Here is a 15,848-nt window from a genome sequence, read left to right as displayed (position 1 = left end):
ACACTCACGATCTATTATATTACCATCGGATGATTTAATAGGGGGGAAAAAAAGCCAATGATCATGAATGGCTTTGGTGCACTCCCAAGAAAACTAGTAAAATTACAACGGGAACATACAAGTATAAGCCACTGCATAAAAAAAAGAAGAAGCGTATGAAAAGTAAAGTATTTTACTGTCATATTATTGGATGATTACAGCTGATGAGCAGCAAGCTTTAAAGTTGAAGTCAGAGAGTTTTACTAAATGAAGCTGTATCTACTGCTTGGGAGTGGCTGTTAACTTGTTCTCTGTTTTGAAGGTACAGTGTTAATCTGGAAGTATTCAGTTCAGTGTTCAACGTTTCTCCTTAAACTGCAGAAGAACCAGAAAGCAGTGTAACATGTAATGTAACATGTAATGTAACATGGAAGTGCCTCAGATTTGTCGAAAGAGAAAAGAGAGTACTTTCATTTTACAAATAAAAAGTCATAAAGCAGTGAAGTCAGTAAACAGCCCACACTGACTTGGTGTGTGTGATCAGTGTCTGTCTGATGTTCTCTAATGTTGGCTAATTTTGCTGTGTAATGGACATTACATACGTCATTTTACTGACTGCATGATTTGAGCTACATTCACGTTAAATGTTCCTCCTAATCTAATATTCTACCTTCACAATCTTTCACAATCCTCATGGGAGTGGGGTGTTATGAACAGTGCTTGATCATTCATTACTTATCATGTGATGTATCATGATGTATATCATTGATGCAACAGTAAGTGGGCGAACCCTTGCAGTTTTTCTGTAATTTCACTACTGACTATTCTGAAGGAGGACTCAGTGTGACTCATGCTTACTGCTGTTAGAACAGGTTTTGTGTTGAAAATGAAATACCATACATTTCCCGAGAATCCATCCATCTGCGTGTATTTCTCCTGGGGTTTAATGCTGACCACACTTGACAGATTTTCCGTATGAAGTCTAAGCTTTAATAAAATTTTGGTGCATATTCTTTAAAGAAAACAGTACCGAACAATATACAAAAAAAAACAAACTAGAAAAATAAGTTCATATAGCTTTGAACTAGAACACCTACAGCATGTTCTCACAATAAGATTCTTACATTCACAAAAATGCTGCATAATGAACGTCGCTTTTTCACATAAAAAAAGACATTTGCAATGCATGAATAAAAAGTATCGATGATCACAAAAAGGCTGCAGCTGCACGTAAGAACCGAAGAACAGTTTAGTTGTTAAAACCAACACATAGGACGCCTTAATCAGGCAATTTAAATATAAAAAAAACAGTACAGGACAAAACCAGTCACATAAAAAGATTGATTTGAAGGCCAAAAGGTCTCTCTTTTGTTTCTACGAGGATCATTGTCTTTCACTAGATCTGATCACTTTCTAAAAAATAGAACATATAAAAATATATAATTAATATCTTTATAACAACAAGTAAACTGTTCAGGTTCTGTACGTGACGCTGGCTCTCAAGTCTTGTAGATTCTCCCATGCACCATGTGAGTGAAGATGTGCTGGATTATCATTATCACAAAGGAAAAGTGCATTTAAATAAACAAACTCAGGTCTCTACATGTCCCATTAGACCTCATGAAGGTGGCTGAAGACGGCTGAAGACAATGCATGGAGGCACAGGCTAACAGCTCAAATAAGAAAACATGATAACAAGATGGAATTCTATTCCATAAACACAGTTTGATTGCAGGAAGCTGCAGACTTATCAGGAGGGTGGGTCTGTTTTTTGTGAATTGCCCAAGGAACCACTTTGGGGTGGATTTGTTTTCTTGCTTGACAATTTCAATATATATATATATACACTGCAGACAAAAGGCACAGCTCAGTTACAAACTAAGATAGACTCTTTGAAATTAGCCACAAGTGATTTTTTTTTTTAAATCACTCATTTTGTTTAAAATCAAGAAACAACAGCCGTGAAATCCTTGCAGAATCCCACGAGATTTGCAAGCCCATGAAGGGAACATCAGATTTACTTCATGGATCATTTGTATCATCAGGCAGTTGTTTCTTTACAACAGCCAAACAAAATGTTCTGTGAAGATCACATGAACAAACAGCATAGTCATATAAAATACAGCACAGTCTCACATCCTCGTAGCCCACATAATGTAGACTTTATAGTCTGAAAATAAATAGCCTGTATCAGAGTCACTTTAAAGGGAAAACAGCTTATATTATGATTGTGATATGTTTTGGATGAGTCACTGAAATGTCTTCACTTTCACCAGGAGCTCCTGAAAGAACACTTTTAAGAAGCTGGCTACTTCTTGCCTGCTGTGACAATAATGACACATTTACACTAAAATAAAATTCAGTCATTATCATATTAGTGGGTTTAGGTTTATGATTTTTGATATTTTTGAAAATTTGGTCCTATTAACATCATCAGGGTCTGACAGGCCTGCGATGCAACTGCTTAGATTAGATGTGTGGTGATACCTATTGGTAACACCTGGATTAGGTTGTATATGTCCATGAATTTTTGTTATATATCAGAACTGTGGAACATCATATGACCCCTTTTTATCTTGTGATTTATCTTGTGACCCCACAGGGGGTCCCTGGTTCGTTGTTCCGTTAAACAAGTTTCAGCTTCAGTTGACATCAAGGTGAGTAAATAATGACTGAATTTTAATTCAAAGTGACCCAGACCTTTAAAGTCAGGGCTAACTTAGCCCTGACAGGCCTTAAAAGGCGTGATAGTCTTTTTTTGGGGTGGAATAAAAAGATGGAGCGCTTCATATTTGGGATTCTCCGGTGTGCTGCCCGCTCTGAGAACCCTGAATGAACACAAAGAGCACAAATTCAGAAACAATGGAAGGCAACGTGCTGTGCCTATTTTAACACGTTTGCACAGCAGTGAAAAACACAAAAGGTTAAGTATTACCAATAAAATGTATCAAAAGTAAAAGTAGGTAAAATGTAATATAAGCTTTATAGTTCTATGTTATATACTTGTATACATTATATTACCAAAATAAAATTATTGATGCATTAACACATAAACATATCATATTTCATATTGTGGTTGGTCAAGGTGGAGAAACCTTTAAGAACCAAATATACTGTTGAGGAGTTTAATCTCTATCTATAAGATGATGTGTTTTGTGGGTAAAATTCAAATCTGCAAAGTAAGACATTATGATAAATGTCAGATACATGTAATGCAGTTAGAAATTCGAGTCAATGAACTAGGTCATATCAAAAGGAACAGCTCGAGTACGATACCTTAAAACTGTACTGGTGAATGTTTGTGGTGTAGAGAGAGTGATAGTGAGTGAGGTCACTTAATGCTTACTGGTGACTGACTACTGGAGGGATTGGTACTGCTGAAGTCCGAGTATCTCTTCTTCTGTGGTGTGCAGATACAGGACAGGAAGTGGGCGTACTCATCTCTCACCTGCAGAGGGCAGCAGAATATCAGGGGGGAAAAAACCTTATTCCAATCCAGCCTGGTGACTTTGCTGATACACTTCCTGTTGTAATAAGTAATTTTATAAGTTGATCTGTTGTGTTCCTCTCTCTCTTAGCCTCATGCATACAGACCCAGTTAGGGTTAGGGTTTTACACACACACACACACACACACACACACGTGCGCACACACATCACAACGACTGCATCCTACCTGCTTAGACAGTAGGCAGTGCATGACGAAGATCAGCGCTCCCAGCAGGCTGTTGAGGATGGTGAAAATGTATGCTACTGCTACAGGCCCCTCTTGAAACAGGAAGGCCCCAAATACCCACATCAGACCCAGTATACACATCTGGGCAATAGCTGTCACTGTGAAGGCTCTGCAGAGGAAGAGGGAGGATGGGGGAGGTGGGGGGTCAGAGCGAGGACAACAGATAGAAAATGAAAGGAAAGATTAACATGAGCCCAAACACATGGATGACTCAGCTACCCCTGCAGTATGAGGAAAACCCCTTAAGAGTGGAAAGGAAGAGAAAATGAGGATGGGTCCTCGGCAAAGCAGCTAAAGAACAACAGAAGAAGAAAAGCCAAAGGCAAGTGATAAATATGAAATATTAGCCTAAAGGGAAAAAAAACACTATGCTCTACTTGGATGAATAACTAGCTACATAATTCACATCCAGATACAGACACAGAGGAGACTGAAAGGATTTAAAAGTTGAAGACCAGGTATCAATTTCAGTCTCCCAGCATCAGAGAGCGTTTCCTTCTAGACTCACCGACTTTACCAACAATTCATCACGTCAGACAAGGAGACATCCATTCAGAAATGTGAAGGGGATGATGTTTCCACTGGCTTTTGATTATAATCTAATCCTTTCTGAGTTTTTCTTTACTGAAAATCCCCAATTCCACGGATTAAACTGAACGTCAGTGATTGATGTATCTCATTTATTCTATTTTCATTAAAGCTAAGATGTGTTTTGCAGCTGCACGTATTTATACAGTGTTGAAAAATGAGCGTGCATCTGGTAGACGGAGGTGGTGGTGGGGGGCGGGGGCTCCTCAGTAGCACCCCATTAGAGAGCAGAGTCGGTGCTATGACATTTTCTCGACATTTTCCCTCACAAAAACTCTTACATTCTTTCCATTGATGAGTTTTTCGGTTCCCAGAGCCCCCTCATTTACGTACAAACTCAATTCTTTTGGCAGTGCAAGAGGTGAGGGTCTCAATACTTCTCACTTTACAGCAGCGACATCAGACACACAAAAAGCCACAAGCAAACAAACACACAGACTGACTTAATTTTGTGCAGCTTGGAGAGGTCTGGGTTGAGGCTGGTGAACTTCTGGGCGAGCTTCCAGACGGTGACGATGAAAAAGAAGACGTTGAGGATGATGATGAAGCACACGGGGCCAAAGAAACTCCAGATGAGGCCGTCATTCAGGGACAACCAGCAGCTAGTTAGGGGGAGAGAAACACATGTGCATGACATTGTTTTCTTGACGTCATGGAGATAGATAACAGCAGTTCTTTGTGATCCACTGATGCACCAAGTATGCAAACACACATTACAACACACATGTTGCAACACTTACTGCTCGTCTGTGCCGTATCCCTTTAGTCTAATGATGGCAGATATGATGACGATAACAAGCGGTGTCCCATAACCGGTGAGGAATAAGTAGAGGGGCCGAATGGTTGCATTGAACACCAGGACAACCATCCGGTACAGCTGCACGCCTTCTAACAGCATCCAGGTAAAGACTCCCAAGAAGAAGAAATGGAGCATCGCTGCGACAAACCTGCAGCCGCCCTGAAATGTCATATGACAACAGGAAGGCAGAAAAGATGAGAGAGGAGGGAGCAGATGAGTGATAATCTGATAAAGGCAATAGTTTGAATGAGAAATAGCCCCTCAACATCCATTTTTGATGATCAGAACCTCAACTAGATTACAGATTAATTGAATTAAGACCAGCGGTAAAGTAAAAGCCCTGTATTCAAAATGTTAGGACAAAACACTTATATCATTAAGGATATATAATATGCATCATTGTTATTAGTAATTCATCAACACTTGACCAATAGTCTGATACTTGTTATATCTAGCTCCTTCACATACTGTTGGATGCAGCCTAACGTGACCATATGTTCTATATGTAGTCCGTGCAGCACTTACTGACACTGTCAAATAAATGTAGTTAGGTAAAAAAAATGTTATGAGTTTCACGTATAAGGTTGCATAAAATGGAAACACACAAGTACCCTAAAACTCTGTTTAAATTCAGTTACTTTCCACCACAGATGTACTGCAATGGCAGGACGATGGGTTTTAGTGTTAATATTGTACAAACACTCTAATGTCAATGTGAAGAGTGCCTCTTCAGTAACAAACTGGACTCTGCTCAGCTGTGTAGCATATAAACAGGAAGTTAGAGTGGAACCCAAACATTTTAATCAAATTGCTTTCTTATTAAAGATAAGGTCAACAGTCAAATTACTGCAGTCCATGTGACTGAGGTCACTGTTTGCTTGCATTAACATACCACAGGCTTAGTTTGTGAAATGCCAGCCAGAAAGATGAGGTCAGCCATGAAGAGGCAGATGCAGAGGTGCAGGTGGATGGTGGTGCGTGTGCCTTTTATGGAGTGGCAGAACTTGAATGTCAGGATGCACAGTATGAGGCACAGCAGGGAAATGGTCAGCCCTATCTTCGTCAGCAACAGGAGCCCGAAGGTGTGCTGGTGGAGAAGACACAGTCAGGCCCTGAGGTGTTTAATTGGGATTATGAGGTCATCATTTACAACATTATGTGTATGTGTGTTTACACTGACATACAGGTGAGAGAGGAAGGGAGGGAAAGAGAGAATCAAGTTTATTGTGCATCATACTTTGCTCGGCAAAGCAAACTTTTAGAGAATCATCATTTCATAGTATTTAAAGCAGCAGTCGGTAATTTTTTGGCCACTTAGGAGCAGCGTAAACAAGCTGTAAACACAACGTTGCCACATAAATAAAAACATAAAATATAAAAATATTATAAAGTTGATATAGTGAACTTGTTAGCAAACAGTTGCCTATTTACAGATCAAGCATTCATGTAGTCATGTATCTGGTCACCTGATGAATGTAAGTCTATAAGTCTAACACATTTACTCTCCGTTTTGGTCTCCACCAACTCCTGAGGGAAATATTTTTGCTGTTTAGTCGTTAAAGTAGCTATGTTCATCAGATAGTCGCCGACTTTATCAGAGACATTTTCCTGGTGGAATTTCACATTAATTAAAAAAGAAAGAAAAAAGAAACAATTATATTCCAACATTAAATGTCCTGGTAAGATTGACATTTAATTTTGTGTGTGTGTGTGTGTGTGTGTGTGTGTGCGTGTGTGTGTGTGTGTGTGTGTGTGTGCGCTCGCTTCTTACCTTGATGGGGTAGAGTGCCATGAGCACGGCGAAGCTGCTCAGATGTTCACATGTACACACAGTGTGTGTGGCATTGGAGTACTGTTGATAGCAGCCAGCTGTGGACCAGGCCCCTCTCTCATTCCAATAAGCACAGACGTAGCTCACTCGAGAGGACTCCTCTGCATCCTATGCACAAAAGCAACTTATATATTTCACTTATATCTTCATATTCCAGTACTCCTAAGTTGTTCTTTTGACTGTAATGATTAAAAGAAATAACACAGATAGAAGACAAACCACACTGGACAGACTGTGTCAGACTACCTCTAGATGTTTGAGGGTGATGTTGACTGGGTAACTCAGATTCTGGGGGGATGGGTTGGAGACCACAACGGACACAACTCGCGAGGAGATCTTAAAGGAGGGATCCACGCCATCTTTTTCATGTCCTGTGAGCTCCTCAAAGGAGCGGTTCATAGATTTCTCAAGGTTCTTGTAGGTCAACAATGCAGCCAAAGCAAAACCTAGAAAAGACAATATTAAGAAATATGAGAGTATTTGATATACATTGAGTTATATTTGATATCGAGTATTTGAATGAAAATTGTGACTTATTTGTCACAAGAGCAGAGAGGTTTACCAGGATATGATCCTGTCCCGACTGCTGTTGCCCAGTCAGTGTCGAGTGTAGCGTTCTTATTGGTCAGATGGACTGGTCCAGTGGGTGGAGTCTTTTCTCTCTGCACTGCAATCTCACCATCTATTTGAACAGATAACTAATTTCTAATGACCAATGATGATTTACCAATTCTATTTATTGAATTCAGCATATATCATCATCCCCCGAGCTTGCAATAGGTCAAATACAGAATTTATATCACAGCTGAGCATCTAGGCACTCTTACCTGTCTCAATGGTCTCTATCCTGGTGAAGTTGTCTTTCAGCTGTGGTCCAATTAACATAATGGAGTCCTCCATAACACCGAGGAGCCTGCTCACATCTTCACTGCTGGTGAGGTCGCCAGGGGACAGGATGGCATCGGTCGCGGTAAAAAGTTTCTGTCCAAGTCGCAGGACAACAAGAGGAGGAAGTGAGCGTGTTTGTGCGTGTTCACATGTGTGTATTTTGGTTGTTTTGTATCTGCTGCTCTCACCTCTAATAGCACATCTCCAGTCGTCTCCGCATCAGTTAGTTGGTGAGACAGGGCCAAACAGCTGTTTCTCATCATGGACAAAATGTCTGCCAGGCCTCCGAGCGACTGAGACACAGAGACAGAGAAAAGGGGGAGAGAATAATAAGACTATTCAGTTTGCTCAATGCTAAAGTTCATGTATACTAAAGGGTGGCAGGGTGGTCTAGCAAATAAAGAGAAATGACACTGGACACTGGAATAAATTTGTATCTAAACATGCATCTCACCGGTGCTGGCCCGCTGCCGGCACTGAAGCTGTCACAGCTGAGCTCTAGATGGAACAGTGCGAGAAATCAGACACCAGTTGAGTTTAATACCTCGCCACAATATACGCTGAAAGCAGAGGAGTGTGATACGATCTATGCAACAAAGCAGCAGCACTGCACAGAAACTCATGACCATTATTTTTGTGAGACTGACACCGCAGATTATCTAGAGTCTGATGAGTCAACACAAAAAGTAGAGTAAAGGCAGGGCGAGCGTTCACAGCAAAGAGGAAACTGGGGGCCCAAAAGATACAGACAAATACAAATGCATGTGCATTCTTCAGAGGTGTTTGTTTGTGCTTGTGTGCGTCTGTGTGCTAGCAAATGTGTGAATTTCTACCATAATAGCATCTGTGTTGAGAGGCTTATTCAAGGAGGGAGTGAACAAGTAGAGGCTTAATAGGAGGAATAAAAGGAAATTAAAGCCATTAAATGCATATATATGAAGTAAGTAACGGCAATGGAGAGGAATCGTGTATTCACTCACACTCACCTGAGCACGGGTTCCTTTTGTTGCCATAATTGGTGAATCCTTCCTGACATTTGCACCAGTAACTCCCATTAACGTTTTTACAGCTGCCTTTTACTCCACAGATGTCTTCTCTATTCATTTCAGCTTCCTTGCATTCATTCATGTCTGCGTAATGAGAGACATAAGTAATCATTGACATTCCTAAAAGGCAATGATTCGACAAGACTAGTCTGAAGTTAATTTGAATATAGCAGGTATTGCAAATACACAAACAACAAACATCTCTGAGATGTAACCGTGCCGCATGAGTTGTGTTTCATTGTTGGCAAAAAGAACTTAAAAACACTTCTGAACTTTCCCGGCAACTGGTGGGATCGTGAGACGTTGTTTTGCCAAGTTAGTTAAAAGCTGCAATTTGAACTAGCAGGAGACAGGAGATGGCTTTGTGGTTTCGGTCAGACTGCAGGGAGTTATAATTGTTGAATCACAATGAAGCAAAAGCATGTATGACCTTTTTCAAGATTAGCTAAGGACAGGCTGTAAATAATTTTGGAAATAATCCTAACGATGGAGTGAAACTCACTCTGAGCTCCCTGAATCTTTCATAATTATTTGTAATAAGTTTTAGTTGAATGTGAGATTTTTTCCCATATCCCTGTAGGATGAATTCTCATAAGGTGATATTGTCACTACAGCTAAAAGAGACTTTTGGAAAAAAAGAGGTGACACATTATCTTCCTCTTACAAATTAAAAACTTGTTTAAAATGATTAACAACAAATCCCACTAACGCTCTCAGGGGTTGGTATGACCACTAGGCTAGCTTGTGGTGGCTAATGGTAGCTAATGTTAGTGAATCACACAAACAGACTGTGTTTTATCATCAAAGCCTCAGTATTCTTCAGATAAACTACATCGTAGGACGCGACACCCAGTACTTATGCATGTCCTGAACGGCACTCTACTTAGCTATGATTGCGTGCTGCTTGTTTCATAGCAGCAAGGGGGAAAAAAACCCACTAAAATGGAGACAACAACGTGGGAGATAGTAGGTATTATGATCAAATAGCAGCAAGTAGAAGATAAAATAATATGCTCAAAGTGTTTAAATGCTTGTTTCATTCACAAGTCATGTGAAATATGTTTTTATTAGTTGGCATTGTTTGCAATGCTGCATATATGTACTATTTTGAGTATTTGTCCCACAAGCCATTGATTCAAGTCAGCTAATCCAACATTGTGTAATCTGGGTTTTGGAGCATAATGGCCGACCCTCGAAGGCCGGGTGAAAGGTCAGCTGTTGTAGCCTCTTCCTGGCTGCATCCTACTGCCTGCCTGATCTCCCTCCAATAATTCTGTGGTGCCTTTTCGGTGTTTCTGTGTCTGGTGAAAACGGCGCACACTTGTGGACAGTGTTGCACTGAAGGCAGTAATGGCTGTACACAAAAAAAGTGACGAATGCAATTGTGAGAAATATGAAAAACAAGAGTTTAAGAGGGAAGTTTAAACCAGCGGATGTGCTTCACCTTTGACCTTAAACTTCAACTTCAACCTGAAAAATGCAGACACAACTCACCTATGCAGTGTCCACCTACGCTGCTGGTATTGGTGTACCCAGAATGGCAGGTGCACTTGTAGCTTCCAATCAGGTTATTGCAATAAGCGTTGTGACCACAGGCGTCCTCACTGAAGCATTCGTTGTGATCTGGAACAAGTGAAGATGGGTCAGACGGTTGGACAAGACAGAGACAACAGTCACTCACACACACACACACACACACCTTGGCACTGTCCATCTGTCCCTGTGAAGTTAACGAGCCCTCTCACGTGTATGAACCCCGACTGGCACTGACAGTAGTAGCTGCCGACTGTGTTGAAGCACTGTGTACGCTTTCCACATGGTCCTGGGTCGTCTTCGCACTCATTTGTATCTGTGGATTTGAATACAAATACATAAAGCAAATCAAGACACAATAAAGCATATTTTTACTGTGACAGTGTCTGACACTAATTTCAGTAAATAGTGGCTTTGTCATTTTAATCTCAAGCAATCTTTCTTATCAGGTACTTTCCCTTTAGCTCATCTGTCCACCACGCTCACCAGTCTGAGCCAGAGCACTTGAAACTGTGCTGATCCAAGAATTCAAACCTCATCTGCTGTTGTTTTTATTGTAATCCACTCTGGATGTGAGCGATGATTAAATGCCTAAAATGGCATCTAAAAAAGGCAATTTTTCCTGGTCAGCTCCAGTAAGAGCTATTGCATAATGGCAGCACTGCTACTTTCACAGAGTCTCAAGTAGAAGCTACAAAAAAGTATTGGTGGAGAGGGATGGTAAAATTAGAGGTCCTTATTACCAACACATTCACTGCCTTGTGTGTTGAAGCCCAGGCGACAGGCAGAGAGACATTCCTGCAGCATACACAGTAAGCCTGTGGGGAAGCAGAGAGAAGCCACTTATTTTCAATTCACAGTTCAGGAAAAATAACAAGCTTGCAAGGTTCATTTGTCATTCCGCAGCACAACCAAATGGAAGTTATAGCCCCAGTTGTTGCATACGTTTTTATGAGTTAAGGAGTCTTATAGCCTTATCGCCCTTTTTTTAAAGTTTTATTCAGCTCAGCCCAAGTCACTCGTTGACTTCAAGAGCCACTTCACTGGTTACAGTGCAACACTGGAGCAAAAATGAAACCTTAAGTGTAACCCTGTGCAACATTGGCAACATTTTTTGTTAAGTAATTTTTAATTTACATGTCAAAAAGTACCTTCAGTTTTCTGCTTTTCTAAAGGACCCTCACCAAAGAGGATGCTGCTGCAGCCTGCTTTGGTTTCACAGCAATTGTAACCCAGAGTCATGGTGAAATAGAAGTATCAAAACAGAAACAGAAACTTGCATTGCTATGGCACATTCCACTCTTTCATCAATGGTCCCAATGCTCATTGTCACAATGTTGTGTCCTCATAACTCACAGTACAGAAATTCGTGTTCCCGTCATGATATTGTAATAACTGGCGATCTAAACCACCCTTAACCACTATTAATTTACCCCCCATCGTTAGGTCTAAATTTAAGTTTTTTTTCAGTGCCTTGGTTTAAAAATCCTGCTAGCTAATGACATTCCCTTCAGCCTCAGCTGTATGTTAGTGCTGATTAGAATATGTTGAGCAAACATTATGACCACTAAACATCTGCGTATTAGTATTGTCATTCCTAGCTTGTTGACTTAAGCTTTAAGTTAAAAACACAGCTGTGCCTATGTACAGCACACAGAGCTCATGTAAGAATGACTAGATAGATATTTTACAAAAAGTGCAACTTCTTGTCTGCTCAAATCATCATTTAACACAGCAAGTGAAAAAGCTTAGCCTTTGTTGACGTGGTTTTATTGTGCCGTACAACAAACGCGTTTGTTTACGATATGCCAACTTTTCAATTACGTATGCGCATGTTTTTTATACAGTCATGCATGTCCCACTTTAGTGTGATCGTTTTTTTCTTCCTCCAGCAAAACTTCACCCATGACTCCACCCCCAATCTGTCAGATTGCACCACAACAGACACACATCAGTCACATTTTTTGACTAATGAATCACTGGTAAGGCATAAAACAACACCCCCTTCACATGGTGTAAGTAAAAAAAAAAAAAATCCCAACTGTGTTTCCCTCCCTCCTTCACAACGAGCCCTCTGTTGTCCCCTGATGAAGCTGGAGGTCCCACAGCAACACTACTTTAGGCAAACCCAGGAGTTTGTCAGTGGCCGTGAGTGTGTTTGAGTCTAACTTTCTGACTGAATAACAAAGCCTGAAAGTGTACAAAGAGTGACTTTGTGCTCAACTCGCAGTCAGTATTCACCACCAAGCACAGTGCTGAATGAGAGTAGTTGTCTGTCACATGAACTGTCCTCTCTGTATGTCTCGTCCGTCTCACATTTCTATATAAGCTGCATTTTTTGTCTGTCTCTCATCCTGTTGCATGACATCTGGGCCTGAAAGAAAGTGGAAGTTATAAATGCAGTCATGAGCAACCTGAGCCCGATTTGTTTCCTTTTTGCATAATCTGGGACTTGTCTTTGTGTTTCTGTGTATGCATATGAAAGCAACTGCCATGTTTTATAATCCAAATGCCTAATTTTACTCTGATGGAAAACATGAGATGACTAATAAATGCCACATGTTTACAATCCAACCTGTTATCTTTAAAGGAATGTTTGCTTGTGCCTCTGCTTTTTACCTCAACACTTCTGTGGTCAGTAAACATACAAAACTACAATGAAAATGGTATTTATGACCAATAAAATAAACCATGTAGAGGCTCCAGTTTGTGTTTGACATCATAATAGCATGTGAACAGGTGCGATCACAAGCAGCTGTTCTGGCTCTTCTGTAGTCTTTTTCAGGTCATGCATCTTTGAAACACTCTTTCAAACTTGAATGAAATTTTACAAGTAAGTTCTGAACTATTTTTAACTTTTGATGCAATTGACTTGACTTCAGGTGCAATCATAACTATCAACACAGGAGCCCCTCTTGCATTCTCAATCTGGGCTTCCTACAGGCCATTGCCAATTTCAGACGGATTAAAAATGTATCATTCCAAAAATATATTACGCTATAAACCTGAATCAGTGTATACTACTTATTGCATATTATCACCTTATGAAGTTGTTATGGCTAACATGAAGTCCTGTTTATGGCAACTTGATAAAGTTCAATATTCACTCTGCTTTTGGCTCGGTTTTTGGTCTCCACCAACTTCCAAGGGAAATTTTTGACTGTCTCTAAATGCTCCTCTGCATTCATAAGCTAGTGAGACGCTATCTTTGTCTATGTGCTATTTGGTCATCATGTAATCAGTTTATCAGAGCTCTAGTGTGTAACAAGGTTCGTGAGAGTGGTGAGAACCAAAACCACAAAATCGTGGGCCAGAAAATCCAGACAATGAGCTGAAAGTATCTAAAATGTTCTGTAGAGCTGAAGGAACCTACAGTGTCTGGTGACAATGATGGGTTCATCACTATCAGTGACCCCTTTCACCTTACACATAGTCCTTTGATCCATTGTTAGTGTGAAAGTTTTGGTCAGAGTAGCTTTAGTAACCGCTATGTTGAGTACTTTTGCTTTAGCTGCAAACATGAACCAACTGTGGACAAGAAAGCAAGTTCAGCTGTGGTTAGGAAACCAAAGTATTATATAATCATTGAATAAAATAAACTAACAAATAAATAAAACATAACTTTATATGTTGCCATACAATTTTCTTGTATTTTGGTTTACACTATACCATTTCCATAACAGATTTAGGGCAACAAACTTGTACAGTTTACACAGGATATATAATAGTATCTGTAGTATAGTGTTATATGGTAATTTAACACTCAACTCTATCATTATCATCATCTATCTATCATATTTTAACATGTATGTCCTACACAGTATGGATACATGTGGAGATAATAACAGTGTATAATGTCAACAATAGTATAAAGTGCAACACTTTATGTATACAGAGTTATGAGTTACACATGGTAAAAAAAAATAGATAAATAAAAAGTTGTTATGACGATGTTCCTCTGAAATCTGCCTAGCACAGATGTATAAACCACAAACATCACCATCCTATTCAGGTTTGTGGTTATCTCAAACGTGGCTTACTTGTGGTGAGGGACTGTGTGCTGTTGAGGAAGGTAGAAATTCTTATCACACAGCAGCCCCTCTGACCTCTGTCCACAAATCACGGCAGCAAAGCCATCTGCTCACTGTCTGATGAGTTAACATTACTGATGTTGCCCATGTGAGCTAGAATCAAAAGTCTGCCAAGATGCTCCCCTGCTATGAAATTCAGAGGGTGTGACCACGGGTAATAGCTGCCGTATTACTGCCTGAACTTATTTAGGTTTCAGCTGTGAGTCTGACTGAAACAAAAAGTAGAAGTACATCAGCTGAGGTGTTACAAAATGTACAAAAAAGTACCGGGAGGTACTTACTGTACTCTTTTCTTTCCTCACACACCCATCCAGTCACACATACACACACTGTGATGTCATTGATAGACTTACAAAGAATAAGTAGCTCCTTCCCAGACCCCATGTCAGAGGTGAACCAATATTCCCACACAGCCGAGGACTGTGAATCAGTTGTAAACTGTTGATGTCCTGTAGAAAAAGTTTAGATTCTGTCACTGAGTTGAAGAAAGATTTGACTAATTTTCAAACTTCTCTGTAGTTCAAGGTCCATAAGATCCACAAAGTATGAGAGTGGGAAAAAAAACCCAAAAAGTCAACATTAAAAAGATAAATCCTTCCTGTAGAGGATGATCGTGTTTGTGGCAGGAAAAATAACAGTGAACCGTCACCAGCTTTGGTCTCTCTCAGATTTAGACTCTGTCTGAGCACGCCTCTCACCCCCATTCATTCCCCACCCCCCCTCTCTCTCTCTCTCTCTCTCTCTCTCTCTCCCTCCCTCCCTCCCTCTCCCTCCCTCCCTCGCATTCACTTATCTGTGTGGCTTTGTCTCTCCCATCTCACTCTTTCTTGCTTTTTTCTTTCACTCCATATCTTTCCATGTGAACTCATTTTTCACACAGGCACCGTATCACATTGCTTGCAACACAACCCTCCTCCTCCTTCTGACTACTCCGTCTTTCACATTTCCCTTTACGCTCCAGTGGGCTCTATTTCAGGAGCTATTCACAACACTCTCATGAGAGACAGAAACAGAGAGGAGGGGGGAACAGAGACTGAAGAGAGGACACTAACTAACACTCCATGTAAACAGCTGCTGCCGTACTTGAGTTTTGCCAGTAAGTAATCTTATATCCGTCCCCATTCTCTCCAAATCCTACCGTCCATCTCCTCCTACTTTTTCTCCTTTGCCCTCCAAATGTTGAGCCTTTCACCCAGTTCCAGTGACAAACCCATGTTTTCTCAACCCCCCAGACAACAAGAAAACAGCCTGCCTGAGACGGATGCAGGATGACCTCTATTAAAGTGAAATCCTCCACAAGACCACAGTAATGTGGTTAAGAGAAAACAAGAGTGGTAACATGGGACCAATAAAAGGGA

General features: G+C 40.5%; 1 protein-coding gene across 1 annotated transcript; it reads right to left on the bottom strand.

The window, feature by feature from the left end:
* Nucleotides 1–954: 954 nt before the first annotated feature.
* Nucleotides 955–15,141, bottom strand: LOC139199276 (adhesion G protein-coupled receptor E5-like). The gene is made up of 17 exons (XM_070828323.1): nucleotides 14,844–15,141; nucleotides 11,143–11,217; nucleotides 10,566–10,715; nucleotides 10,361–10,489; nucleotides 8,807–8,950; nucleotides 8,275–8,318; nucleotides 8,009–8,113; nucleotides 7,760–7,913; nucleotides 7,495–7,614; nucleotides 7,179–7,378; nucleotides 6,873–7,040; nucleotides 5,994–6,188; nucleotides 5,043–5,260; nucleotides 4,746–4,904; nucleotides 3,655–3,823; nucleotides 3,326–3,427; nucleotides 955–2,807 (listed from the first exon to the last, which is right to left on the bottom strand). Exons 1-17 carry the CDS (start codon nucleotides 14,872–14,874, stop codon nucleotides 2,766–2,768), a joined length of 2,205 nt encoding a protein of 734 aa, XP_070684424.1. The 5' UTR covers nucleotides 14,875–15,141; the 3' UTR covers nucleotides 955–2,765.
* Nucleotides 15,142–15,848: the final 707 nt, after the last annotated feature.

Source organism: Pempheris klunzingeri, chromosome 3 (assembly GCF_042242105.1).
Source record: "Pempheris klunzingeri isolate RE-2024b chromosome 3, fPemKlu1.hap1, whole genome shotgun sequence".
NCBI classification, from domain to species: domain Eukaryota; kingdom Metazoa; phylum Chordata; class Actinopteri; order Acropomatiformes; family Pempheridae; genus Pempheris; species Pempheris klunzingeri.
The sequence above is the reverse complement of the archived record's forward strand: the minus strand, read 5'-3'. Positions and strand labels throughout refer to the sequence as shown.